The sequence below is a fragment of the Aureobasidium subglaciale genome (genome assembly GCF_000721755.1).
Source record: "Aureobasidium subglaciale EXF-2481 unplaced genomic scaffold scaffold_27, whole genome shotgun sequence".
Lineage (NCBI taxonomy): Eukaryota > Fungi > Ascomycota > Dothideomycetes > Dothideales > Saccotheciaceae > Aureobasidium > Aureobasidium subglaciale.
This window is the reverse complement of record NW_013566968.1, coordinates 179,077-206,344: the sequence shown is the minus strand read 5'-3', so window position 1 is coordinate 206,344 and position 27,268 is coordinate 179,077. Positions and strand designations below refer to the sequence as shown.

The window sequence follows — 27,268 nt, the reverse complement described above, 5'->3', positions numbered from 1 at the left end:
GTTTTTGTATTCAACACTCGTTCTTCACCAAACAGTATCTCGTCTTAATGCCTCGCAAAGCAGTCTACGGGAAGCCTTCCCATCTATACTCAAGCTTTAGCAGCTTCCAGAGCCCCGTCAGACAACGAAAACAAGCCCCGACGTCCTTCCAGGTCATTGAAGTTGCTGAAGAACTGTCCCGGCTAACTGTGCAAACGAAATTTACGACTACCGATGACGATGAGTGCTCGCCTGCGCGAGAAGCGCTTTGCGAGAGGATTGTGAACACCGAGAGACCTGTCAAATTGTCTCGGCATAGAACCACTAGCAGCGAATCTGTCACTAGCACTGGATCAGTCTCTCCAAGAGAGCGAAAAACAAAGAATGGAAAGCTCAAAAAGTCACAAACAGACAAGCAACAGTTAAATTCAGTCCACAACGAGCCACAACTTGCAGCATCAGATATGTCGACCAGATCTGCTCCAGAGGAACCTGAACCGGCCGCACTTCCTTCGCCGACAAAAGCTGCAGTACCAATCTCAATAGAGTCAGTCGAAGCTGACTTGGCTGCCTTGGAGATAACCAAACCTCGAATCTCCAACGTCTTCACGCAGCACGCAGCATCACTGTTATCTCTTTCCTCCCAAGATCTGACGTCCTTCTCTACCTGGTCGGACCAGCTCGCCTCGCACTTTGCAGTCACCAAAATTGCTGAAGCATCGTTCGGCGAAGTGTATCGTCTTTCTCTTCTCAAGTCGCATACAGCTCTGGGTAAGACAGATGAGTCTGTACTCAAGATCATCGCTCTTAAGCCACCAACTGCTGCAAAGAGAAAAATGAGCAAGGCTGCGAAAAAGAGGACAGAAATGATGAGCGATCCTGAAGATGTCGCTGCGGAAGTGCGCCTGATGCAGCGCATGACATGTACACCCGGCTTCACCAACTTCCGCGAAATCTGCGTGTTACAAGGACGTCCTGGAGATGCTTTTGCGGCAGCCTGGTCTTCATGGAACGATTCCCAGAAGGCGAAGGACAAGGAGGCCAGCGTGTTCCCCGACCCTAGCAAGAAAGCGAGCTACTCGGAAGATCAGCTATGGGCTGTCATCGAGATGCAAGATGCTGGAACAGATCTCGAAAACACCAAAGTTGCGAATGTCTGGCTTGCTTGGGACATATTTTGGGGAGTCGTACTAGCGCTTGGCAAAGGAGAAGAAGCGGCCAGATTTGAGCACAGAGATCTGCACATGGGTAATATTTGTGTATCTGGTCTCAACAACAACGCGCACTTCCGCGAAGCAGACTACGTTCCAGCGCGGTCAAGCAAAAAACTCGACTTCACCGGCATCGAAACGACGCTCATCGACTATACCATCTCGCGAGCGGAGATGGGCGTCTCAGAAGACGAAGAAGACGTGGCATATCTCGACCTCGAAAGAGATCTGTCACTGTTTGAAGGCGACGCCGAAGTCGAGTATCAGTATGAGATCTACCGGTACATGCGCTCTGCCATGTATCTCGGCGAGCCTCTTGGTGATCTTTGGGAGAGGTGGGACGAAGCCGAAGAGTCGGGAAGAACTTGGAAAGGATACCACCCTCAGACAAATCTTGTATGGCTACATTTTGTTCTGCACAAGCTCGCCGAACAGATTGAGTGGCCCAGCTCGGGTACCCACATTCAAGACAGTCAAGCTGCACAGCGAGCAGAAGAGCTCGAGGCTGCTTTGCTCAGAGTAAATCAGCTATTGGATCCCGAGGAGATGCCTCAGACAGGCTTGAGGTCTGCCAGCGACCTGGTTGTGCTTGCCCTTAATGAAGGGTGGCTGGACAAGGAGGACGTTCAAGGCAGGGAAACTGCGCCAACGACAAAAACGACAAAGCGTAAAGCAAAGACCACGCGATCGAAGAGGACGCAGTGATGACGATTTTGATTGATTCTGACAGCGTTAGTTGCGCAGCGCGGAGTTTGGGTTCCATTGTAGTAACTTGTCTCTACTTCAGCGATAATAGTGAACGTGTTCCTGCTCGACAATGTCTTCAAGTCCAACGCTTATTATGGCCGACAGCCGGGTGAAAAGGCGTCGTCCAACCAATGAAGTGAATCGCGAGCCCCGCGAATGCCGATGGGCGTGCACGGTGCCAAGCAAGCCACTGACAAACTCAGGCTGGCTCCTTCGCCGGACGCAAGATACGCCAGCATCCATGCGAAAATGATTTCTAGCTCATCTACTTAATCGCGCCATAAGCGCCTGCTGGTCGCTCTCCCTTCCCTGTCTTCGCGCGCGTCTTTTCCGCCGTCGAAGACTGTGGTAACGCGTAACACATCGAGTCTGCATCCTCCCGCGGCATCTTATCCGAAAGGTCGATATCGGCCCTCCACAAGTTCCAAATCCTGATGGTCAGCGACGCTTCTGCTTCTGCTGGGCGTGTGGGGACAGCAGACTTTGCTGCTGTCGCTCCAGAGTCACAACTGTTTGCGCCATCTCTTCCAAAGAGCTTCTCGGAGAGCGATATGGAGGACCCTAACGCAGCTCGTGGAACCGACTTAGCCGATGATCAGCATCTTAAGGCGCCTTCCACTACAGCCGGGGCATCAAAGTCTGGAGACGTCAGTGATGACAGTGCATCATCATCAGTAGACTCAGCAGCGACTGCTCCCGAGAGGTCCAAATCCAAATCTAGCGGTGATGCGATTTTCTCCATTCTCGATGCAAGCGAGTCTAATACTGGAGCTTCTACCCCTAATGCCATGTCCACACAATCCTCGAAGCAAGGACATCTAGCCGTCGAGGATGAAGAAGAAGACCCGGGAGACAGGCGAATCAAATTCAGGTCTGCTACCGACCTGGAGGCTGCTGGACGAAACCCTAGCACAGTCGAGTTCCAATACCGTCAACATCCCAGGCACACTCGTAATGAATCCTTCAGCTCACGTCGATCTGGAAGCACAGAAATGCCGCGCAGCCAGGTCAAGAGATCACAAACTTTCCAGGACGACGCCCCTGGTCTATTGCCTTCTTTCACTCAATCCGCCGATCAGGGTATGGGAACGAGGTCCCGCAGACTTTCAACCAACATCCCTAACGAATTCCCTATTGAATGCTGTCCTCTGGAAAAGGAGTTCAAAACATCCTCTCGAATGCCACTTAGACGACCAAAGCAGATTGGCGAAGGCGGTTATGCGTGCGTCAAACTCATGAGACGACGAGGTGAGACACCAGACCATCTCTACGCTGTCAAGCAATTCCGGGGACGTGACTCGTGGGAGACCGAGGACGATTATGTGAAAAAGGTCAAGTCCGAGTACTGTATCGCCAAATCTTGCCACCATCCCAACATCATCGAGCCAGTCCGCCTCTGCTTCTCTCACGGTATCTGGAGCGAAGTCATGGAGTATTGTCATAATGGAGAGCTTTTCGGACTTCTTGAGAAGAAATACCTCACTATCAACGACAAATATTGTTTCTTCAAGCAGCTGCTACGTGGTGTCGACTACCTCCACAACCATGGGATAGCTCACAGAGATCTGAAACCCGAAAACATCATGCTTACTAGGGATGGATGTGTCAAGATCATCGACTTTGGATTGAGCGAGATCTTTAGTGGTCCCCATCCCAGTTTCCGAATTGGCATGGACGTGGAGGCATTCAAGGTTGATCGTGTTAGGTACTCGCAGCCGGCCATTTTCGGCTCTCAACCTTACATCTCTCCTGAAGTTATGGACGCAAAGGATGCATATGATCCGAGAGGTCTCGACGTCTGGTCATGCGGTATCAACTTTTTGAGCATGGTCTTCGGCGTACACCCATGGGTAAAGGCCACACCCGATAACACGAACTACAAGAAATACCTCAATGGTTGGAACAGATGGCTCAAAACCCATCCTGACGGAAACATCGAACCCGGGTCAGACGATTACCCAGATTGCGGCAAACTCTTCCACCTTCTCAACAGCAATTCTCTCGAACGCTTGGTTTTGAGAATGCTTCACCCCAACCCAGAAAAACGCATTACTATCGCCGAAGCGCTCGCATCAGACGTGGTCCGTAGGATGGACTGCTGTCAACGAGTATCATACGAAGAGAATGCGCCAACCAACGTCAAACATGACCACACACCACCGGCGCCGCTCCAGAAGGACAGTAACCCCGTCAAGAAGTGGTTGCACGAGCGAAAGGAGTCGAGCCGTAGTGTGTCAAAGAAGTGATGGACGTACACTTGAAAGATACAGCTAGACATGGCATTAAATGACCAATTGGACACAGCAAGAGATTGTACATAGGATGAGGTTTTGACGAAATGGGCAGGTAGTCGTTTGGAAATTTTTCACGCGCGACCCGGGTCAGAAAATGCTTTTTGATCATGACGAATATGATTACCCTACATTTTGACAATTCGTTGGTTCCACTATCGTCTTTAGTCGAGCGTCCAATACTCGGTCAATCAATAGCATGCTTGACGCTGCAAGGACAGGCAAGAGATGTTTATTTGAAAAAAGGCAGGTTAGAAGGTCGACCCTGACGTGAACTCCACTCGAGTACTATGACGCAATCGCCAATGTACATTGATGATCATTTCTCGACACCACGGTACCCTTTCAGCAGCGCATCCCTCAGAAACTCGACACTCGTCATCGCAACAGACGACACGCTCAAAGCCATGGCTCTCCGTACCCTGGGCGCCAAAGCAGCAGCAGCGCTCGACCAAGAGCTCATGAGCACCGGCGCCTTCTCCCTCGATCAATTGATGGAACTCGCCGGCCTCTCCGTCTCCCAAGCCCTGTTCAAACTCCACCCACCGAACAACGGACCTCGTATTCTGATTGCCGTCGGTCCTGGAAACAACGGCGGCGACGGTCTAGTCGCTGCAAGACACCTCTGGCATTACGGCTACAAGCCCACCATCTACTACCCCAAACAGCCAAAGAATGAATTGTATCGAGTACGTTCTACAACACCTCGAGTACCCCAACATAAAATCAAAGAGCAGATGCTGACGAAAGAGTGTCTGAACAGCGTCTGGCACAACAGCTCCGCGATCTACGTATCCCTTTTACCGAAGACTTCTCTGCACAACTCTCATCCACCGACTACATCATCGATTCAATCTTCGGCTTCAGCTTCTCGGGCGAAGTACGCGAACCTTTTCCCTCCGTCATTACCGCCCTTTGTGATTCGAAAATTCCGGTCCTCGCTGTGGATGCGCCCAGTAGTTGGAATATTGAAACAGGGCCGCCAGATGAAGGGCCGGGGAAAGGATACAACCCTGATGCGTTGATAAGCTTGACGGCGCCGAAGCCATTGGTCAAATGGTTTGAGGGAAGGCATTTTGTGGGTGGAAGGTTTTTGACAAAGGACATGGCGGAGAAATATGAGTTGGATATTCCGCCGTATGAGGGCTTGGATCAGGTTGTCGAGGTGCCTGTCAAATGACTGCCACGGCTGTAACGAATGGATATGATAAACACAATGATGAAAGAACACGGACACACGGCATGATGAATGAAATAATCCGTGTATTAAAGCTATATACTGCTACCGGTGATAAGCAAAACAGCAATTGAAGCGAAGAAGAGATCAAAGCCCCCATCAGCCACATATTCTTTTGTCGGCGACATCCGTCCTCAGAGAGCCAGCCATATTACATCCCATATCCTCCTGAACGCCTGCTAATCGCGCTTTGAACTGAGAAAATGGCCACTCTGCCATATAGATGCCTGGATTCATACATTTCATTAAACAGTCCTGGGTTATTACCTCCTCTTGCTCACAGCAAGACGGCCAGAGCTCCTGCTGCCAATGCTGCGAGAGCAATACTGAAGCCAATTGCTTCATCTCGGTGTGCTGTGTTTTGTAGACTGGCACCCCCTTTAGTGGGTATAGCTGTCAAGCCGGGTGTTACAGTTTGTGAAGCACCACCATCTTGTATGTTTTCTGTCGCGGTCACGGTGCTAGCGCCGATACTGCTGCCTCTCAATGTCTCGTAGATTGTGGACATGACTTTTCCTCCGGAACCCAGGACTTGTATCTCCACGGTCGAGGCCCCGACGCCGAGGGAAATGATGTATGTTATTCCTGACATGGTGGCTGTGATTTCAGAGCCTGACGGGCGCAGAGTCTGTCCAGCAATGACATAGCTTGGTGCCGCTGTATTGCCCGTCAGTGAAGTGAATATCTGATCGCCAATCGTGATGACGCCTGGAGAAATCGACTGGGCTGGCAAAGTTGACGTCTGTCCGTTGATCACTAGCACAGAAGCACCAAGGGACAAAGTCGTGCCACCCACAAGAGTAATGACTCCGCCAGAAGACAGAGTCTGTCCATCAATTACGTAGTCACCAGATGACGCCGTAAAGATCTTTCCACCAACCGTCAAGACTGATATGGGAGTCGCTCCTGCCATACCAGGAATTGTCGACGTGACGCCGTTGATCACGATAAAAGCACCAGAAGGGGCAAGAGATACCGTGGTCCCATCTGCCAATGTCACGACTCCTCCTGGCACCAATGTCTCTCCATCGACGACATATGATGATCCAGTCTGAGCTGCATAGGTGCGACCACCGAAAGTCAATGCTGCAGTTACTGTGACCTGAGACAATGTTTTCGTCGCTCCATTGATCACCGCCATGGTTTCATCAGCACCAAGAGATATCGTTGTGCCGTCGACAGTGAACGCAGCTCCTGGTGTCAGCGATTTGCCTTCGACAACGAAGACGCCAGATTGAGCAGTATAGCTTTTGCCACCAATGTTCAGTACGGCCGCTGTTGTTGCGCTCGGAAGTACTTGAGCGAATCCATCAATGACAGCAGTAGCGCCTCCAGCATCTAGTGATATGGTCGTACCATCGACGGTCACAACACCTCCAGCAAATAGTGTTTGCCCTCCAATCACATATGAAGCTCCCGTGTGGGCGGTATAAGTGCGACCACCGATAGTCAGGACCGCCGAGCCTGCTGTTGATGTCGCTATCGACAGTATTTGTGTAACGCCATTCACAACCGCAGCAGTACCGCCACTCGCGAGATACACTGTTGTTCCATCGAAGGTGACAGTCTCGTCGGGAATCAGAGTTTGACCTCCAATCACGAAGTTAGGTCCGCTCTTGGCGGTGTAGGTCCGACTCCCAATTGTCAATAAGGCTGGTGTCGCTTGTGAAAAGGTTTGAGTGGCTCCGTTCACAACGGCAGCGGTTCCTCCGTCCATAAGTGAGATGGTTGTGCCATCGACGGTAATTTGACCACCAGCTATCAGTGCAGCGCCGTTGATGACGAAGTTTGCTCCAGTGCGAGCTGTGTAGGTCTGACCTCCGATGGTCAGCACTGGAGCCGAAGTTTGACCTGCTTGGGCAAGGACTTGAGTGACGCCGTGGACAACCACAGCTGTGCCTTCGCTAGCATATGAGATTTCAGTTCCAGAGAGTGTGATGATGCCTCCGCGCGTCAGTGTCTTCCCGTCTAGGATGAAAGCCGAATCAGGCTGAGCAGTATAAGACTGGCCACCAAACTCCAGCACTGGGGCTCTCGCTGCCTGGGTTTGTAGAAGCTTCTGAGTAAAGCCACCAACAACAACAGCGGTGCCCTCCTTCACAAATGATATAGTGGTGCCGGATACTATGATTATTCCGCCAGGTGTCAGAACCTGACCTTCAACCACGAATGCCGCTCCGTCATTTGTTCCATAAGCATTTCCGCCCATGTAGAACGCAGGCGCGGGAGTGATAAGTGGTGGCGACAGAGTCTGAGTTATACCGTCCACCACCGCAAGAGATGCTAAAAAGCCAGATGGACCTAGATGAACAGTTTTGCCGTCGATGGTAGCGGAGCCGCCAGGAGCCAAAGTAACATCGGGCGAGAGCGAAAAGCGTGTTGAAGCATCCGCGGTGAAGGTCTTTGAGCCAATTGTCAAAAGCGCGCCTCGAGTCGGATTGGGCGACGCCACGATTTGGGATGTTACGGAACCGACTACTATTGCTGTTGCCGATGAAGCCAGTGATAATCGAGTGCCATCTACGGTCACGGCTTGTCCTCCAGCTGCCAGAGTCTGACCGCCAACAACGAACGCGGGAGTCGGATTGACAATGACTTGTCTGCCTGCAGTATTGAGCGTGATTGGAGTTTCTGGCGTGCCGATTGAAATAGTCTCTGACCCGATCACCAGGATGCCGCCACGACTTGCCGCAGATACGAGGGTACCTGAGATGGTCGCAATTTCCCCTGCATGAACATTTGTCCCACCAATGTTGTACACAGGCACAGGTGCTTGTGTGATGACAGCGTCTCCGTAGGTTATAACAGTCGGGCTGGCTGGTTCCGATCCTTGGTAAGTAGACGCCTGGAAAGCGTGAGTCTCGGCTCCTACGACTACGGCTGTAGGACCTATTGACACGCGCGTACCATCGATGGTCACTGCTGCTTTCTGTGGTTCTATCGTTTGGGAACCAATGGTGACAGTAGATCCGGGATTCACAGTCGCCTTCGTGGAGCCGATGGTGATTATAACGGGAATTGGTACGACAATTCTGCCACTCGACCCGCTGCCAGATCCAAATTGAGCTCCGCCATTGGATCCAGAGTCGGCGTTGTTGCCAGGAGAACCACTGCCTCCTGAATTCGAGCCTGAGTTACCTGAGCCATTGTTTCCTGTTGAGCCACTCGAGCCAGCTTCGTTAGATCCACCATTCGAGCCAGATCCACCATTCGAGCCAGATCCACCATTCGAGCCAGATCCACCATTCGAGCCAGATCCACCATTCGAGCCAGATCNCCACCATTCGAGCCAGATCCACCATTCGAGCCAGATCCACCATTCGAGCCAGATCCACCATTCGAGCCAGATCCACCATTCGAGCCAGATCCACTGTTACCGTTACTACCTTGTCCAGTTGAGCCAGTACTTCCAGAGCTCGAATCTCCATCGCCCTTAGCTCCAGGCTTTCCGCCTACAGAGAGCTTGGTAGGTCCAGGAGTCGGTCCTAGGTAAAGTGAGGGTTGCGTGATTTCCACGAAAGCACTGGCACTAGTAGGAGAAACGATGTAGAAATTTGTAGCGAGCTGTGAGTCAGTGACAGCTATGCTCGAAGTACCAGTGGGCTTCAAGAAGATCAATGGAGTGGCTGGTTTACGTGTTGTTGGAGCGAAAACGGGAGCAGGCGATTGACTGTAAGCCGGAACAACCTGATATGAGGTGGCCGCGAACGCACTGGAGTATGCCAGGGGATATGTAGGGTACCCCTTCGCCGCAGAAGTTGCACTCTGTTCAACAGCGAGAACACCTTCTGCAACGTAGTCTATCTGGACTGGAACGATCAGAGTAGGCTCGGCGGTAAAAGCTCCCGCTGCAAGTTTGGCGTTTTGAGGAAGAAGCTCTAGAAAGTCGTCGGACAAAGCACCGGTGACTAGAGGCTGGCCATCAGGATTGTCTCCAAAGTATGCCATAGCAAAGTTATGCCCAAGGTTCTTGATTTCCCTAGAGGTGACGCAGGCCGGCGTACCATTTTGATGCGTAGTGGTGTGCTCGGTATCAAGAGCATACTGTGAGAAGTACACGAAATGAGTGTTTGTCAAAGCGGTCAGAGACGGCTTGCCAGGCCCAGCAGATAGCACAGTACTTGCAGGCGGCGGTGTGATCACGGCATCCGAAGGTATCTTACCTCTACCAGTAGTAGAGTTGATTGCGTTGGTGGCTGTTTGGGTGACGACCACTGTAGATGCATAGACAGGAGTTGGGCTTACGTGCACCGTTGTGAGATACGTGACAGACAGACCGTAGGTGTTCGTCGTGGTTGTCGAAGCGACCAGAAGAGTTATTGGGTACTGTAGCGCATCCGTAACATTAAAGGTGGTACTGGCCGGTAAAAGCGACCATCCAGTGGCGGAATCATTACTGTCAAATTGAATAGAGAACGTGGCGGCCGCGTAGTCCAGTGCTGTGGTGTACCAATAATCTAAAGATGCATCGGGAACGTTGACAGTAATGCCTCCACAAGTTGCGTTACTCTTGTCGACAGTATTATGGGGAGAAGGTCGAGGAGCTGTAAGGTGGGATAGGGTCTCGGTGGAAACTTTGCTGTCAGTCCTCGAGGACTGACGTGTAGTACTGGTATTGAACTTCCAGCTGAACGAGTATTTGGGTGAATAGAACACACTTGATCCACCGTCACTTGGAGGTCCCTGATTGGAGGAGGTCGGGGTCGCTTCTGAGTAGAGAGGCCCTGTGTTCGAGACGACATGGTCGCCAGTGCCAGGACCATCACTTGGAACTATAACCACGAGTGCCGTTTCGGTATAGCCCGTGATAGCAGCTGATCCCGATTGTCCTGGCACAATGACAGGGTTGGAGACACCAGGAGCAGAGTCGCCTAAGGATGGCGGCCCAGAAGTAGCCGGAGGGCGTCCAGCGACATGGTCTGCAGCACCAACGTTGTCCGTCGGAAGAGACCCGGAGAGTCCTGACCATATTAGAGAGCCCAGACCGCCAAAGCCAGAGTTACCTGTTGGCTGTGGCTCGTCTTGCCCTGGCGTTGAGTATACAGAAGCGCTTGCCGCATACGCGGATGGTGAGATGCCGACTTGCCATGTACTGGACGTAACTTGCGTCTCGGACTGAGGAGCTACCGAAGCGGTTTCTGCGGTCGCTGCGTCTACTGGGTCAGGCGGTGATGGAGATTTTGACTCGGCCTCCGCAGCTGCTTGGGGGGTCGGAAAGGCCGATTCCGACGCGATAATTCCTGATGACGGTGCCGAAGGACCATGTGACAATATTGTCGAGCTGGAAGTTACCATACTCGATGAGCTGAGGGCTGACCTTGATTCGGAAGCCAGCGATTGGACATTGGCTGGCAACCTACCGGTGCTGAAGTCATACGTTGCTGAAGTTGACGATGCATCGCTGTGAAGGGTGTAAAGTTGCGATGTATGAAAGATCTCGGAAAATTGTTGACTGCTTAGTATCGAGGACGATGATGCTGATCCAGCCTGTTGTGATGTTGTCACCAATGCTACCTCAGTGCTATTCTGCGGAACTGTTGATGTCGAAACAAAGAGCGGAAGACTACTAGGAGTTGTGAATGCGCTTGGGCTAACAGTGTCTGAATGTGTGGAAGAAGTCGAGGAAGTCGTGCTTGCTGAAGAAGTGATGTTCCATCCTGCTCCGAGTCAATTTAGACACACGCTATGATGTTTACACAAACGCACCATAAGACCTTTGTGTGTCCGCACAGGATCCGCCTCCAGAGAGAAGGGCAATTAGAGCGACAGTATAAAACGACATTTCGCCGTTACCCCAATACGAGTGTGTTCCTCATGCAAGAATGAATCTCATGACGGATAAAGCCTTGTTAACGAGAGACTGCAAGGAAACTATCAAACGAGGAAAAGAAGAGATCGAAGGCGACGACCTTGAAGGTTCAATGTCACAGTGTTCTGCTACTTCAGGGCCCGTTGAAGGAAAAGATGCAAGAACATCTTACGCCAAGGCTGATCCGTTACATACAAGGATGGAAGTGTGAGTTGGCCGGGTTCTGATCCACACAAGATGCAAGAAAGACTTCAGCGGAAGATGGGATGACGAACAGTGCCTTTGCCAAGCCTAACGCGTCTTCCCATTAGTTTTGATTCAACCTCTCTTTTTCGAACAGGCGGCAGACACCTGCTGACTGGCTCCAGTCCGGCCGTGCGTATGCAGGATCAGCCCCAAAGCTTACTCGACTCCGAAGCAGCTTTGAGAAGCCGAAGCGCAGCCATCACGTTCGCTGTCAGTGCGCTATACGGGCTTGTTACTCAGTGAGGAATGGAGCGATCTTAAAATACACCGTCTGCCCGTTGACTTGACTCTTCAATTGCAAAGGCAAGATGAGCGACTGTCGTTACCGAGGGTGACACAACATCAGCCTTTCCCGAAATAGTCGCGCATGGAGCTGCAAGACCTGCGGGGATCTCGCAAGCCCACCGCGATAATCGTCTTCAAATCGGACTCTCCATTCGTAGCAAGCTCAGCAGTCAGCAAGGATTGGGTATCTGACATGACTACAAGTACCTTTGACACGCAGTGGTGTCAAGTCCGAGAAGCATTGCAGAGCCTGGTCAGCCCAGCGGCGCGGGAGTGGGATCTGTTCACTCGCGTTTTGGAAAGGATGCGACAAGGAAGAGAGAGTTGGTCACTGCCCACTCCGCGGGGTTCGCGCGATGCACGAAAGGCTAGCGGAGTGTGCATCTTGCCAAGCAGGGCTTTTTACGGGTTCTGAATCCTCCTTGCCTCCTTACAGCCTCAGAGCAATGAGATGTCTAGGATGAAAATTCGAAAGGGAGCATCTTGGTTGGTGCGGGGTGCACCGTTATACTTTTGTGCTGTAGCATCGGGCAGGGACCAGATACTCTACAAGACCTTTTTCGCTTGTGATCTACCAAGGGTCAGCCACATGCGGTAGCGACATGGGGTGGTACTCGCGTTCATGCAATCCGCCTAACTCCATGTGATTGGCGCATTTCGATTCTCTAGCTCTCGCTCTAACCGACGGTTGATGATTTTACGATCTGATGCTGACGAGGTCCTTGTCTGATTCTTCCCTGCACGACTAACTGCTACAGTAATTCCAGTCAGGCAGCGCAACCCTTGCGACTTGAGGAATTGTAGAGACGCTCGACGCGCACGCAGGTTCTCATGTAGGCTTGGACTCTCTGGTTTCGGCTTCTCTGTCAACTGGCAAATCACCACCATGGCGCCGTCCTTCTTTGGTCGTCCCGCCGGACTGGGCTTTCTTCTGGCGACAACTCTTGCGAAAGTTTCTTGTCGTAGTAGTGTCCAACCAGTAGTAGTGCCTCCGAACGAATCCTGGTATGCGGATATTCTTGGTCGAACGGTCAGCCCATATACTAACAACTCTCAAGGGATGGTCTCGATGGCGCATGGTCCTCATTCGATCTGAGTATAGGAACACCAGCGCAAAAGGTTCGCGTCCTTCCGTCATGGCAGTCCTATCAAACGTGGGTTGTGGGTCCTGAAGGGTGTTCAGCATACTCCAACTACAACGATTGCGTTGAATCCAGAGGCGAAGTCTTCAATTTGAGTCAATCCTCAAGCTGGACACAGGTCGGCACTTATGAGTTCGGTATCGAACAGAACTTGGGACTCGCCGGAAATGCGTACTTTGGCTACGACAATATCGTCCTGGATGACTCGGCTCAAACCACTATTCAAACCACGACAGTCGGTGCATTTGCAGTATCAGAGTTTTGGCTTGGTAACTTAGGACTGAATCCGAAGCCTACTAACTGGTCAGACGATGCTCAAGGACTCAGTCTCATGACGAAGCTCAAGAACGAATCCAAAATCCCCAGCATCTCGTTTGGATACACAGCTGGAGCTCCTTATCGCTTCTCCGGTGTGCCAGGGTCATTGACCCTAGGCGGATACGATCAGAGCCGATTTGAAGCCAACAACGTCGAGTTCGAGTTTTCTTCCGATGTTGCCAAAGATACACTCATCGCGATCCAGTCCATCGAGACTTTCGCACTCAACTCATCTTCAAACGTTGAACTCTTGCCAGCGCCGATATTCGCCTTGATTGACTCCACTGTGAGCCAGATCTGGCTCCCTCTAGATGCATGCCAGGCATTTGAACGCGAATTTGGGTTGGTCTGGGACCCCACTTATAACTTGTACCTCGTCAACTTCACACTTCACGCATCCCTTCTAGCTCGCGATGCTCGTGTCAATTTTACAATTGGCACCAAAGCTGCAGGAGGGCAGACGACCACAATCTCCTTACCCTACTCTGCGTTCGATCAGACAGCACAATCACCATACCAAGGACTAGCGACCGAATCGAGCTACTTCCCACTCAGACGAGCAGCAAATAGCACTCAGTATACGCTTGGTCGAACATTCATGCAGGAAGCATACATCACTGTTGATTACGAACGTGCAAAGTTCAACGTGTCGCAGTGTGTTTGGCCGCAAAACATTGGGAACGCTAGCGAGATTGTTATCATCGAACCAGCTCCCGCATCCGAGAACGGTGGATACTCAGGAGCTACTTCTGGAAGCACGGCCACAACGACTTCAGATGCTGCAGGATCTTCTTCAGGCTTGAGTGGTGGTGCGATTGGTGGGATTGTTGCAGGAAGCGTCGTCGGTGTCATTGCACTCATAGGCTTTGTCGCGTGGTACGTTCGTCGCGAAAGGAAGAAGAAGGCATTGTCAGAAGAAGAAGAAACGGGCGATGAATCATCACCTTCACGAGATTCGGTATCACACACCACAATTGGCGATGGAGAGAAGGGCACCACAGTCTTCCCGAAAGCGGAATTGGAAGGCTCGACAGTGCACGAAGAACCCAAGCCATCGCTTCGTCCCGAGTCAAGTTTGGCAAGCCCTTCGACTCTAGGGTGGGGAGGTAGTACTTGGTCATCGACACAGGCGGATCCAATGTCACCTACAAGTGAGGCAGGCGGCCTGGAGATCTACGAAATGCCTGGCGACATGCCTGATATAGCACAAGCAGATGGCAGAACGATCACAGAAAAGGAGATGATGAGGCGGCGCGAAGAGGTCTACAATGGTGTCGATCGAAGCAACCCGGTGAGTCCAACGACAGGACCGACGGAACGAAGAGGTGTGCAGCCAGAAGAGGTGGTGCTGCGGAGTGAAATCCGAGACGATGGCGAAGCAAATTCACGACCAAACAGCAGGTTCAGCTTTGAATGAGGAATGGATATACTGGGTCGGATGGTTTACCTGGAGTTTTGGGGGGATATGGTTGTACAGAATCTGAGGCGGAGGCATCATGCACATAATATGCAAGTTTCATAAACTGTACAAAGTCATAGCGCTTGGCATAGCATTGCATCACCATCTCGAGCTTCGTCTAGAAATTGTTCGCGGTCTCAATTCGCAATAATCAGATACACACCTATACAAAATGCCGATCCAAATATTTGCACCTTCGCCAGCAGCGCCTGCGCCGGCACAGCAGCGCGATGATTCAGACGACGAGATGGACCTGGACAACGAAGATCACGCAGCGCGCTCGTCGAAGAGAACAAAAAACATCATCACGCCCGGCGAGGTCATCACCTCAGATCCTCAATGGATGCGCGGTCACGGCACATATATCAACGACAATGGCGACCTAGCGCCCATCATTCGCTCAACCCTCGCTGGTACACTGCAAAAGACCAACAAGCTACTCTCCGTCGTACCGTTACGCGCCCGCTACACGCCAGAAATTGGAGACTTGGTGATTGGAAGGATCATTGAGGTTCAGTCGAGGAGGTGGAAGGTTGATGTTGCCGGCGCTTTGACTGCTGCTCTACCCTTGAGCAGTATCAACTTGCCTGGTGGTATTCTGCGCAAGAGAACCAGCGTCGATGAGTTGAACATTCGCACATTCTTCGAAGAGGGAGAGCTATTGGTCGCCGAGGTGCAGAGTCTGTTCCAAGATGGCTCGGCTTCATTACATACCCGCAGTTTGAAGTACGGCAAGTTGCGCAACGGTTACTTCATGGCTGTGTCAGGTGTCGGAGGTGGCGCTGGCGTTGTAAGAGCAAAGAGACAAATCTTCACCCTGCAGACCTCTAGCAGAGGCGGCGAGGTCGATGTTGTCCTCGGAGTCAACGGCTACATCTGGATCTCCAAGCACATCGAGGCAGACAAGAGCAAGGATGTCAGCATTACCAGAATCGAGGAACAAGTCAGCACCACCATGTACTCGAGCCAGAACGACGACATCAGTCCGGACACAAGAAGAGAGATCGCAAGAGTCGCTGGCTGTATCAGAGCGCTGGCTGAGAATGGCGTCAAGGTTGATGAAGAGATGGTACGCAGATCATACGACGCTAGTCTCGATCTCGAGCAGGATGAGGCTGAAGAAGGCGCTGGCTTCTTGGGTGGAGAAAGAGGAAGACTTATCGTCGACATGGCATTGAGAGGCTCCGGCTGAATGACCAGTCGTCGAATAGATCCACCACCTATCGACATTGAATCATCGGCACATTCGTGACGGCGAGTCTTGTCAAGATTACTGCAAGCTTGTTACGGCCAGGAACCTGTTTCGCTAGCCGTCGTATGCGACACGACTGCACGCAGGATCCAGACATCCCAGCGCCGTGGAGACGATATACCCAAGTGGTCGTCAGCATGAACCACGAGGCCACATAGAGTGGCACCGCGGTCAAGAGAAATTGTGTCCAAGCAAGTAGAAGTCACAATTGAGATCACGACACTGAGTTGTCCATCTTCCGCTCGTGCTTTCTTGATTTACGTGACTTCCATCGCTTTATAGCGACTCAACTCTAACCTCTCTTCGTCTCGATCGTACATTCCCCTTCAATGTCGTTACATGGAGTGAACGTGCATGAAGTAGAAGTCTAAAGGTTCATTGATCATTACAAGTTACGCTACACACAAAACTATCCTTCCATCTAAAACAGAATCTGCTCACCCGTAACACCACTATACCCAGCCCTCGTGCCCTTGACAACTCCAGCCTTTACCAAATCCTGCACCAACCCAAAGATCATACCATCACAACCCTTTGCAGCCAAGATATCCACACTAACAGGCAAGTACTCTGTTCTTAATGTGATGTTCGAGAAATACGGTGCTTCTCCAATAGGAATCACAAAATCAGGTCCACTTCCCATGTTCGAAACTCTGCTGGTGTCGAACCCTGTAGGGATACCAGGAGCCTTGCGATAAGCATTTCTGTAATTCGTGCTGCCTTTTCCACCCACATAGAAAGCTAGAGAGTCACTGCAAGTTTTGTCATCGGCGACGAGGACGTTTTCAGAGATCCAGATTTCAAAGATTGTTTTGTTTGCAATGGCGGCGGGGAGGTAGGATTTGGGCAGACTGTCTGCCCATGCCCAGCGGGTCATGGGGACGGGGTTGATAAAGGGGACGCGGCCGGCGTTTGCGGCTGAGTAGGCGGCGTAGAAGGGGTCGCGGAGGGAGGTTGTTTGTTGGCCGATCAGGACGGCGTAGGTGAGGTTCATGAGGTCGAGGACTGAGGAGGTCACGTTGACAGGGTGAGTTTGACTCCATTTCTCGGTTAGATTGAGAGTTGTGGTGGAGGCGTTGAGCATAGTTGTGACTTTGTCGAGGAAGTTGAGGAGGAGACCATCGGCGACGGAGTCGTTGGTGGTAGGCCAATTGATGGTCTGGATCTTTGAAGGGTAGCTGTGCGACATTGTGATATTGTCGCTGTATAGGACCTTGGAGGCGGCAATCCAGATATCAGGATGTCTGGTCAAAAAACCTGGAGTGTCGAGCTGAGGAGCCATTGGCATAATACCGTCAAGTGGAGCAAGTCCCCATGAAGGTCTATTACCGAAAAGACCTTGCACTTGAGATGGGTTTCTGATACTGCCGCCGGTGTCAGAGCCAAGAGTCAGATCAAGCCAATCGTATGCTGCGGCACCTGCACCAGGTCCACTGGAAGATGAAGAGGTATCCTGGTAACCGTCACCACGGGGGTTGAAAGGCTCGTGATAATCCACCCAATCTGCGGTGGCAACTTCACCGTTGGCAAACTGAGAGGTCTTCATCTTTCCAACAATAACAGCGCCAGCATTGATCAATCTCTGAACTGTGACAGCTGTCTCGTTGGCCGCCGGGTAGAAATGGTACCATGCTCGGTTTCCATTAGAAGTTCTCAAACCAGCAATATCGTAGATATCCTTGATACCGAGACGGACGCCTGCTAGCGGCTTTTCCTCTGTTTTGGTGAAGTATAGACGAGAAGGTACTGCAATTGCCAAGGACTGGCCCTCGACATTGGCAGGCAAGACGGAGAAAGTGCCATCCTTGTTTGTGATGGTAGTCTCCAAGAAGGCGCCTTGGACATCGCTGAAGAGCTTCCAGGCTTCGTGGACGGCACCAGTAGATGTCACAAAGTATGGTCCAGTAGGAATGGTGGAGGTGTTCGAGGCAAATCCGGTGGTGACCACACTCACACTGCTGTTGCTTGATAGTCTAGGTGCCGAAAAGCCTCTTTGGTTTGACACGTTAGAGTACTGGACATAGACAGCCTCCATGAAGCCTTTGCTGAAGACATCGTCTCTGGCGGTGTAGGCTGCAATATCCTGGCTGAAGTCCTTCTCTCCATAAGTAAAGGACCCAGCGTTGACAACGGTGAAAGGAAGTAATCCACCAGCACTGTCTAGAGCCTTTTTCAAGTGCTTCGAAACGGTGATGGTAGACACAACATCCGGAGGAACATAGTAGGACGATCCATCTAACTGAACTGTCTGGCCAGTAGGAGTAAACTTGAAAGCGAAGGTTGTACTGGTGAATTGGGAAAGTAGTAGCAGCGCAGAAGCGACAGGCAGGTAGCAGCGAGCGACCATGTTTAGTATTGAGGACCCAAACGAGAGACTTCCTTACCTTTCTCTACAACAGCGACCTGGCTAGTCTTTTATATCACTGCACCTTGTGATCGGCCGAACAAGGTTGACATAGACTCACAGGCATGGCGGCCACGAGGGATAACGATTAGTCACCTCTTGCGAGCTCATACAAACTCTTACCCCGACTCTCTGCCTTGACTACTCCAACAGTCCCTAGTACTCGAGTGTAATCGTCGGCGGGATCGTAAGGCTAGTGATAAGCGCGATATTGATGTGCTGTTTAGCATGCAGTTCCGATCTCCGGATAAGAGATAAGCTCGCATTGGTGGCAGTGAGGACCGTGAGGTATATTGTCGCGACGGCTGCTATCTCTACTACAAGCATCAGTCGGCTTAAAGCACCAAACTCGAGAATTTTTAGGACGATTGGATAATGTCGGCCAGTCATGAATAGGCGGACGTTTGCCTATCAGACCCGACCAGGGCTGTGCAGTGCTGGGCATCTCTTGGACCTTCCGAGCTCGCTGGCGCACGTGCGTCGCTCTCCTCTCATTCATCGGGAGATCATTGGGATGTAGACAGCAGACTGCAATTGACTCGTGTCGGCTTCTCAACAGTGGCTAAGATCGCGCTGTGCGAACGGTTTGTGTCAAGGTCGTGTTTGAGCAGAAATGGCTGCTCGGTGAGTTTGCGCAAAGCGCGACTGGACTCTGTTATGGAACGCAGTCACTAGGCAATCTTGCGTTCTATAACGCGTCCTAAGCACCTACCTGCCTATTACACGTCATTACACTTTCAACTCCAATATCGCGATGATACCAAAGTCCACAAGAACAACGACAAACACGATACAAAGGACCATTCAATGGTACGATGGCTGAAACTTCACATTAAAACGCCGACTGCGGCTGCTCTGTTCTCATAATACACATGACATTCATTCCTCCAACATTACTTGGTAGGGTGGATCTTCTCAGGCAGAGCCTCCTCAAGCTTCTTTGGTGCTGCGTCCTGCGAAATCATTAGTAAAAGCAGAAACATACGGATGTAGCATTTGTAGCTTACCTGGATGATCTGAGGGACCTTGGAGGGGCCAGTGGCGTGAGACTTGCTGCCGGTCGAGCCAGTGTCGTGGATCTCGTTTGGTACGTTCTCCTCGACAGACTGGGGGAGCTTCTCTTGAGCTGCTGCTGGGACTGTATAGTTGATTAGTTGGTGGTTGATGCAAGTGTGGAAGAGTGGAGCGTACCCTTGGAGCCACCGACGGCGTGAGACTGATCAGTTCCTTGAGGCATGATTGTAGATTGGTGTGTGAATCGATTGATTACTGAATTGGAAAGTAGTTGATTGACGAGGGATAGAAAGATCACCGAGTGTACAGACAACCAGACTTATATACCTTCTCTTCAGCTCTGGCACTCGGGTCTTGGACCTACGATCACGATGTCATGATGAGGCTACCATTACCTTCCATCCCCATATGTTCTAGGAAACGTATGCAAAATTGCATCAACGACTGCCTGGCAGCTTGACCAGTATGACGATATAGCGACGTATACGATGTACGCTGTACGCGATGAGGCTCAGCTCTCCGTATTGTGGGGAAGTTGCCACTACAACACCATATTCAATCATGAACTTACTTGACCGCGGTGCGTATACAATGCATCACGTCAATCCATGTGTGCTCGGACTAACCATTACTCCATGGTTTGGGGAGGTCTTATGAGCTGCGTCACTGTAGAGATGCCCCACAACCGTGCGTGGCGTTCGGTATACGGATTGATTCGAAACCCATGAACTCGGTCACCAACTTACATTTCTGGACTGTCTTGCGAAAACATAAGCATTGGGACTGGCGCCTAAACTCCATTCATCGGTAGGTCTTCATGCCGCTGGGCAAAGACGTGATGTCCGAGCATTTCGGTCTCAACAATCGTGTGTCACATAGAACTTGAACTCCTGGATGAGATTCGAATCTAAGAAATCAATGTTGTATTTCCTAAGGCTATGGTGCAGTATGATCTATTCTAGTTCGCTGATGAAGACAGTCGATATGATGGGTATATGTACAATGAAGAAGCCAGCTTCTAGTCTCTCATAAGCCAGCTTAGTAAGTAGTAGGAGCAGGAGTAGGGGTAACAAGGCTCAAACCGCCATTGGTAGAGACACACTTGACACCCTCAGGGTAGCTGTGAGCAGGGTTGCAGTTGTAGACTCCGGTAGCAGAGGGAGCAGGAGTGACAAGGCTCAATGCTCCGTTGGTCGAAACACACTTGACACCCTCGGGGTACTGATGAGCAGGGTTGCACTTGAACTCTGGAGTAGGGGTAGGTGTAACAAGGGCCAATCCGCCGTTTGTAGAAACGCAACGGACGCCCTCAGGGTATTGATGAGCAGGGTTGCAGGCGAATGAGTTTGTGGCGGACGGCGAGGGAGTGACCAGGGTCAAGGAGCCAGAGACCTCAGTGCAGACGGCGCCAGCAGGGTAGCTGTGAGCTGGGTTGCAGAAGAAGCTGCTGGTCTGCTTTGCTGAGGGAGCAGGGGTGACGAGCGAGAGAGCGCCGTTTGTGAAGACACACTTGACACCTTCGGGGTACGAATGTGCGGGATTGCAGTTGAAACCACCGGTGGCAGAAGGTGTGGGTGTGACGAGAGAGAGGGCTCCGTTGGTGGAGACGCATTGAACGCCGTCGGGGTAGCTGTGGGCAGGGTTGCAAGGACCTGAGTATGCAGGAAGAGCCATGGCCTGAGAAGCGGCGAGGAAGGTGAAGATTGCGGCGGTCTTGAAGGAGTTCATGTTTGCGGTATTGGTTGGGTTGGATATGTGGTAGATAATTGAGATTGGTTGTGGTAAAAGTGTGGTGATGGAATGAGAACAGATGTTTGGTTGATGGGGTGAGAAGACTTATTCTTGAACTTCCTGCCTTCTTATATATCTGCGTTCCCTGGCCACATTGATCAGCCTGTTGATACTGTGACGTTGCTGTGTTCCAAAGAAAGCACAGAGATCATCATTCGACTGGCTCTGTGCACCAAAATTATAATTGATGGAAGGGCAAAGAGATTGTGGAGCAATACGAGCAACCGTTGATGAAGACCTACATTGAAGGTAGCAGCGCCCTGTCGTCTCTCAGGACGACAGCATGGAGACCTAGGGCCAGGCACCGCCTCGACCATCACTTTGCTCGTCAGTGGCGGTGGGTATTCTGTGTTAGAGTTCAAGGCTTATGGTTAAGCATAAACGTTGCCACAGATTGTCCAGGCGTCCGAGACTTCTAGCTGACTCTCGAGATTGCTTGCCCGCCGCATGTCAGTCGCGGACTCATTTGATTCATGGTCGCTAGCACTTATCGAGCTGCATCCTTGAATCACAAATTTGGCCATGTTTTGTCCAGGTAATGCCATCACTGTTCAGTCTGTGGTTGGCAAAGAAGGTCAGAATAAAAATAGCAAAAATCACTGACAGATCTCGAAAAACTGACGCGCGCCACGTGCAACGGCTCCCAGGGTCTTGCTTCTAAAATTGGACGCTCATGGTCAACGGCAACCAAATCTCTTTGACTCTAAACCATTTATCCGCAAGACATGGCAGGTGTGCAAAGCTCGGAGAGAGCTTGGGGAGGTTGTGAAGTTTGTAGGGATGTTCCATTTTGATCGACAGGTGTACGAGAAAACTGAAAGGCATGCTCGTGTTCTCAAACAAGGAGAAGATCAGGGGCTGCAGAGACGTCATCATGGGCAAGACGACTAGAATGAGATATGAAAGACGAGAAGGCTTAGTAGCAACAAGAGAGCAGAATCAAAGGACTCAAGTCGTGATTAAGAAGAAGGAGGAAAGAAGCACATTACATATCTCATAATTTAGTTATAACTTTTCGCGTCTTACATCCAGGGCAGAGCATGGCCGTCAGCTCTGGAGTCGCTGCCGGCACTCCAGACACCACGGTCCTCGATGGGATCAACGTGCCATCTGATGACCTGTCCTCTGCCGAAGAGACCTCTACCATGGCCCTTGATGATCTCGACATTGTGTCCCATGGCACGCAACTTGTCGGCAGTTTCTTCTGTGATACCATCTTCCAGGTAGACAGTCTTATCAAAGACGTCGCCGCTATCAGGCATGCCAGCGCCAATGCAGATACGGGGTGCGTCAAGAGCTGCTTGTGGAGTCATCTTAAAGACGAGCATGTTCATCAGCACCTGTACATGTCCTTGAGGCTGCATGAAACCACCCATGACACCGTAGACAGAGTGCAAGCTCTGGTCTGCCTTGTTGGTGATCAGAGCGGGGATAATGGTGTGGTACGGACGCTTGTTGGGTGCGTAGATGTTGGGGTGATCAGCAGGTTGCAGCATGAAGTTGCAGGCACGATTCTGGAGGGTGAAACCACAACCCTTGGGGATGATTGCAGTACCGAAACCAGCGTAATTGGAGTTGATGAAGGAGATACCGTTACCTTCGCTATCAGTTGCAGCAAAGTAGACAGTGTCAGAGTGGTTGTGTGCAGGGGAGCCATGGTCAGGAATGTCACCAGCCTTCTTGGGATCGAACAACTTAGCACGCTCAGCAAGGTACTTCTCAGAGATGAGCTCTTGGGAAGGAACCTTGACGACGTTAGGGTCGGCGACCCACCAGCTGGCATCGGCAAATGCGATACGGAGAGTCTCGACGACGGCATGAATGTACTCTGCAGAGTTGTGGCCCTTTTCAGAAAAGGTGGGGATCTTGCCGTTCTTCTCCAACTCTTGCAGCATACCCAAGGCCATCAGAGCGACAATGCCCTGTCCGTTGGGAGGGTGCTCCCAGACATCGACGCCCTCCGAGCTCTTGTCGTGCATAGTCTCGCCGTGCGACTTGTCGATACCTTGTCCACGGAAATTGAGCTTGATTGGGTCGACCTCTTCGCTCCCCTTCTCCATGTGGTTCTTCAGATCATCCAGAGAGATAAAACCTCCAAGATCTTGCACAACCTTAACCAACTCTTCTGCGATTCTTCCAGTGTAGTAGCCAGCCTTTCCATGTTTGGCAACTTCGCGGAAGGTCTGAGCCAGCGTAGGGTTACGCATGATCTCACCAGGCTTGGGTGCGCGGCATCCGTCCTTTGCGCTGGGGTCCTTCTTCAACATTTCGGCGAAGTTGGGCGATGCATCTCGGATCGATTGTTCGGCTTTCGACCACTGTACAAGCTGTTAGGAGAGTGTCATCCTCAAGTATGTAGGCCAAGTACTCACGTAGTAACCCATGACTTCTGAAACAGGGAAGCCGTTCTCTCCCAACTCAATGGCAGGTGTCAGGATCTGTTCCATGCTGACCTTTCCGCTGCCAAACTTCTCTACCACATCAACCCAACCGGCTGGCGCTCCCGGTACAGTGACTCCATGTGCGCTATGCATGGGAATAGTACCATACTGACCATCTTTGATGCCGAGTGACTCTCGTACTTTCTCGCATGTTGCGTTTGATGGAGCGCGGCCTGAACCGTTCAAGGCGTGTACCTGCTTGGTCTTTGCGTCGTAGAACAGACAGAACATATCACCACCGATACCTGTGCTACCAGGCTCGGTCATGTTCAGACCCGCGGCAACTGCGACGGCGGCATCCTGAGTAGCGCGTCAGTCATTGCCTATCTCATATATAGCTGCTCGACTTACTGCACAGTTTCCACCTTGTTGCAAGACTTTAAGGCCACAGTTTGAAGCCAAGGGCTGTGAACTTGACACAATACCTTTTGTGCTGTGTACTACACTTCTGCGGCTAGGGAATGCGAGGAACTCTGGGTCCGAGGCAGGATAAATGGCTTGAGCATTGAGAGGCATCTTGTAAGACTGGGGAAAGCTCGAGGGCTGTGGGGATGTTCGAATTTAACGGACAAGATAAATTAAAAAGATTCAAGAAGGAACCTATGCACTACAAGAACGGAGAGAAGGAACGGCCTATATTCAACAGATGACACAGGGACGGCAAGCAGCCCGATAATTGTTCTTGTTCGGCAGTCACAAACATATAAGAGGCGGGGCATGGTTGGCCGGTCCAGCATCCCACCTTCCATTTCCGTCATAGAGCGGCGAACACCATCTCCTACCTCGGCCGGCTATCGAGCGTTGGACTTTACGTGAGCGATCTGTACAAGCTGCGCGGAAACGTCCGACTTTGATGCTATCGCAAGCTGTGTTATACAGTGATATGGTTTTGCTAATGGTACAGCTCAAGAGTCCTTCTTCGCAATCAGCTCCTCCTCGGCAGCCAGACCCAGCACTTCTTGCTCGCTGAGCCATCCGCGGACGCTCTCCATGACACGCTCGAGCTCAATGCCTCCTTCAAGTACATCGTCCAGGCCGTGCACACTGATGCCACTGCGGTGATCCGTCACTCTCTGTTGACCCCAATTGTATGTCCTGATCTTGTTCTCTCGGCCCATCTTCGCGATACCAACAACACTTCGGCGCAAGGCAATCATCTCCTCTTCTCTTTTCTCACGCCTTGACTGGGCGAGCCGACTTCTAAGTAGTTTCCAAGCCTTTTCCCTGTTCTTGGGTTGCGAACGGGAGTCTTGAATGGCGACGACGGTTCCAGTAGGTATATGGGTCAACCGGACAGCACTGTCGGTTGTGTTGACGTGCTGTCCACCTGCTCCTCTTGCGCGCATGACATCGGTGCGAACATCCTTGGGGTCGACGTAGTAGTCACTGGTCGGATCATCGAAGCTGGCCTCTCCTAGCTCCTGCGATGGTTCTGCAGGGAATGATGGAAGCACCAGAACGGACGCAGCACTGGTATGTGTGCGTCCTTTGCTCTCTGTCGCTGGAACACGTTGTACTCTGTGGACTCCAGCCTCGCACCTCAGGGAGCCGTATGCGCCCGGAGTCTCAACTTCAAGCACTGCTTCTTGGAGAGGCGCATCCGAGCCTTTGGGGTCTGCGTGACCATCGGCGTCTTCGAATTTGAGCAGGGACGTCCGGAGTCCTAGGCGGTTGCAGTAAGAGGTGTACATGCGGAGCAGGTCACCAGCAAATAAAGCCGCCTCTCCACCACCTGCACCAGGTCTGATCTCGATCAGGCATGGCAAATCGGCGAATGGATGGCGAGGCACGAGTGCAATCTTGAGCGCGTCCGAAGCTTGTGAGAACTCGGTCTGCGAGGATGCCAGATCTTCTTCTGCCAGCTCAACGAGATCTTTGTCTGTCTTCGGGTCGGATAGAAGTGTTCGTAATTCCGACAAGGAATCGTTTGCCCTTTCCCACTCTTTCAATGCGTTGTTGACCGATGTCAATTGTCCCAGTTTCTTTGCTGCTTTCGTATCGAAGCCTTCGGCAAGTTGTGCTGTAATGTTTTTGTGTTCCTGTGCCATTGACCGAGCTCGTGAGAGGAGGGCGGGCGAGAGGACTCCATCAGCCGCCGCCGCTGCGATCGATCAGTATTGCGCCCTCTTGAGCATTAGTCATACGCTCTCGTCTCACCTGTGGTTTGCAGTCGGATGCCACGAAGCGATAAAGGCCGCGGCAGCTGTCGCAGACATGTCGAGAATGTTCGTATCACGGGGCGCATGTCGAGAAAACTTGTTGACCAGATGCCTTCTTGCTCCGGCGATTTCACATGCTTCTCCGACTCGTCTTGGCATCGTCACAACCATCACACTGCTATGATCTTTCTTTTCTTCTTTTTGTAACCCTATCGATTTGGTTGTTCAAGAGCCAAATTCTGTCCATGGCAACTGTTGCGAGAACATAGTCCGCTCACGAGTCTCTAAGAGCTCTTGTAAAGAATGCCTTACAGACGCGTCTGAGATTCCTCGGAGTAGGTCAGTATCTTCGGACCATTGTCTTGCTGCTCTCTTTGAAGACAAAGGAGCATATACGCCATGAGGATCTGCTCTAAAGAGATCCAAAGTCTCTCTCTCTAGTCGTTGTACATCTCGTAGTTCCGATAGAGGAAAAGGAGGGTTGATGCCCTGCACACGAATCATCTTACGAGGCCAGCAAATTGCGTCCGCGTGGCATTCCTGTGGTCGTTAGCACTCACGTCCGTAGTGTCGAATTGCGTACCACTGACAAGAAAGCGAGCTTCTTTGAAACTATGTGTGATTACGGTAATCATTTGTGGCCACTTGCCTTCAACCTCGTAATACTTGATGAGAGAGAAGAGCAGATTTTGGTAGCTGTCTGTTGCAGCGTCCTCGCACACTATCCTACCATTCGCCAGGGCTTGTTGCACGACATTGGACTCGCCGAGGCATTGCGTAAGGACATTTCGGTAGCTGTCGGCTTCGCTCAAAGGAGCGTCTCGTTCTGTCTTCGCGCCCGAGAAGACGAGAACGGTGCCAGCTCTACGGAGTGCACTTGCTCCGGCTTGGATATGCAGCAAGAAGGTCTCGTGTTCACCTGGCTTTCCGGTAGTCGGATCAGACTTTTGGAAAGGCTTCAGCAGCCAACTTTGTTCCTCGTGTGGATTCCTGTTCAGGAAGAAGACAATGAATACCTAAGATAGACAGCAGATAATGGAAGCCTTACAAGGAATCTGTGCAAATGGCATGGCAACACACTACAATCAATTCGCCCATGATGTTCAGCGTCCCCTACGGACGGCAACGAGAATGGAAAAGTGAGGCGCAGTTGGCTGAGTGTACTCCGTAAAGTACATACGCCAGTGACGGCGGTCAAAGCGCAAAACGAGCGTCAAGAAAAAGGAGTATTCGTGAGAGGTACCGAGTACTTCTTCCGCGAGTCAGGTGACTGCAATGCCACTTACGTTGCGGGAGGTGGAATTCTGTGCAATGAATGGCTGCAGGAGGTGAGATGGCAGTCTGCAGATGCAAGTTGGAGTGGCTCGAAGACCTGTCTCATGTTCACACCGATCGTGCCGTTGCCAAGTTGAGGAGGTCACAGCTCCAGACGGGGAGCGCGTCAACAGCAAGATGGTGCTATATTTGGAACACGACTCACGAA

General features: G+C 51.5%; 11 protein-coding genes across 11 annotated transcripts; 5 read left to right on the top strand and 6 right to left on the bottom strand.

Moving 5' to 3' along the window:
• The first annotated feature begins 6 nt into the window (after nt 1-6).
• Nucleotides 7-2,006, top strand: AUEXF2481DRAFT_43882 (uncharacterized protein). The gene has a single exon (XM_013484709.1). The coding sequence runs from the start codon at nt 48-50 to the stop codon at nt 1,893-1,895; it is 1,848 nt and encodes a 615-aa protein (XP_013340163.1). The 5' UTR covers nt 7-47; the 3' UTR covers nt 1,896-2,006.
• A 365-nt stretch (nt 2,007-2,371) lies between these two features.
• AUEXF2481DRAFT_32877 (uncharacterized protein) lies at nt 2,372-4,183 on the top strand (the record flags this gene model as incomplete). The annotated part of the gene is made up of 1 exon (XM_013484687.1): nt 2,372-4,183. The coding sequence occupies one exon, from the start codon at nt 2,372-2,374 to the stop codon at nt 4,181-4,183; it is 1,812 nt and encodes a 603-aa protein (XP_013340141.1).
• A 452-nt stretch (nt 4,184-4,635) lies between these two features.
• On the top strand, nt 4,636-5,408 carry AUEXF2481DRAFT_69620 (uncharacterized protein; the record flags this gene model as incomplete). Its single annotated transcript, XM_013484728.1, has 2 exons — nt 4,636-4,917; nt 4,992-5,408. 2 exons carry the CDS (start codon nt 4,636-4,638, stop codon nt 5,406-5,408), a joined length of 699 nt encoding a protein of 232 aa, XP_013340182.1.
• Nucleotides 5,409-12,691: 7,283 nt separating this feature from the next.
• AUEXF2481DRAFT_32874 (uncharacterized protein) lies at nt 12,692-14,682 on the top strand (the record flags this gene model as incomplete). Its single annotated transcript, XM_013484686.1, has 2 exons — nt 12,692-12,810; nt 12,864-14,682. 2 exons carry the CDS (start codon nt 12,692-12,694, stop codon nt 14,680-14,682), a joined length of 1,938 nt encoding a protein of 645 aa, XP_013340140.1.
• Nucleotides 14,683-14,971: 289 nt separating this feature from the next.
• AUEXF2481DRAFT_69668 (uncharacterized protein) lies at nt 14,972-15,916 on the top strand (the record flags this gene model as incomplete). The annotated part of the gene is made up of 1 exon (XM_013484735.1): nt 14,972-15,916. The coding sequence occupies one exon, from the start codon at nt 14,972-14,974 to the stop codon at nt 15,914-15,916; it is 945 nt and encodes a 314-aa protein (XP_013340189.1).
• A 481-nt stretch (nt 15,917-16,397) lies between these two features.
• AUEXF2481DRAFT_101556 (uncharacterized protein) lies at nt 16,398-18,429 on the bottom strand (the record flags this gene model as incomplete). Its single annotated transcript, XM_013484757.1, has 1 exon — nt 16,398-18,429. Exon 1 carries the CDS (start codon nt 18,321-18,323, stop codon nt 16,398-16,400), a length of 1,926 nt encoding a protein of 641 aa, XP_013340211.1. The 5' UTR covers nt 18,324-18,429.
• A 760-nt stretch (nt 18,430-19,189) lies between these two features.
• On the bottom strand, nt 19,190-19,866 carry AUEXF2481DRAFT_43876 (uncharacterized protein). Its single transcript, XM_013484708.1, has 3 exons — nt 19,572-19,866; nt 19,388-19,518; nt 19,190-19,333 (listed from the first exon to the last, which is right to left on the bottom strand). Exons 1-3 carry the CDS (start codon nt 19,615-19,617, stop codon nt 19,274-19,276), a joined length of 237 nt encoding a protein of 78 aa, XP_013340162.1. The 5' UTR covers nt 19,618-19,866; the 3' UTR covers nt 19,190-19,273.
• A 566-nt stretch (nt 19,867-20,432) lies between these two features.
• On the bottom strand, nt 20,433-21,122 carry AUEXF2481DRAFT_32871 (uncharacterized protein; the record flags this gene model as incomplete). Its single annotated transcript, XM_013484685.1, has 1 exon — nt 20,433-21,122. One exon carries the CDS (start codon nt 21,120-21,122, stop codon nt 20,433-20,435), a length of 690 nt encoding a protein of 229 aa, XP_013340139.1.
• A 1,085-nt stretch (nt 21,123-22,207) lies between these two features.
• On the bottom strand, nt 22,208-24,142 carry AUEXF2481DRAFT_69672 (uncharacterized protein; the record flags this gene model as incomplete). Its single annotated transcript, XM_013484737.1, has 3 exons — nt 22,208-23,503; nt 23,558-23,926; nt 23,978-24,142. 3 exons carry the CDS (start codon nt 24,140-24,142, stop codon nt 22,208-22,210), a joined length of 1,830 nt encoding a protein of 609 aa, XP_013340191.1.
• A 389-nt stretch (nt 24,143-24,531) lies between these two features.
• Nucleotides 24,532-25,871, bottom strand: AUEXF2481DRAFT_48226 (uncharacterized protein; the record flags this gene model as incomplete). The annotated part of the gene is made up of 2 exons (XM_013484716.1): nt 24,532-25,727; nt 25,784-25,871. The coding sequence occupies 2 exons, from the start codon at nt 25,869-25,871 to the stop codon at nt 24,532-24,534; spliced, it is 1,284 nt and encodes a 427-aa protein (XP_013340170.1).
• AUEXF2481DRAFT_82958 (uncharacterized protein) lies at nt 25,746-27,128 on the bottom strand. The gene is made up of 3 exons (XM_013484740.1): nt 26,834-27,128; nt 26,376-26,775; nt 25,746-26,325 (listed from the first exon to the last, which is right to left on the bottom strand). Exons 1-3 carry the CDS (start codon nt 26,881-26,883, stop codon nt 26,011-26,013), a joined length of 765 nt encoding a protein of 254 aa, XP_013340194.1. The 5' UTR covers nt 26,884-27,128; the 3' UTR covers nt 25,746-26,010.
• Nucleotides 27,129-27,268: the final 140 nt, after the last annotated feature.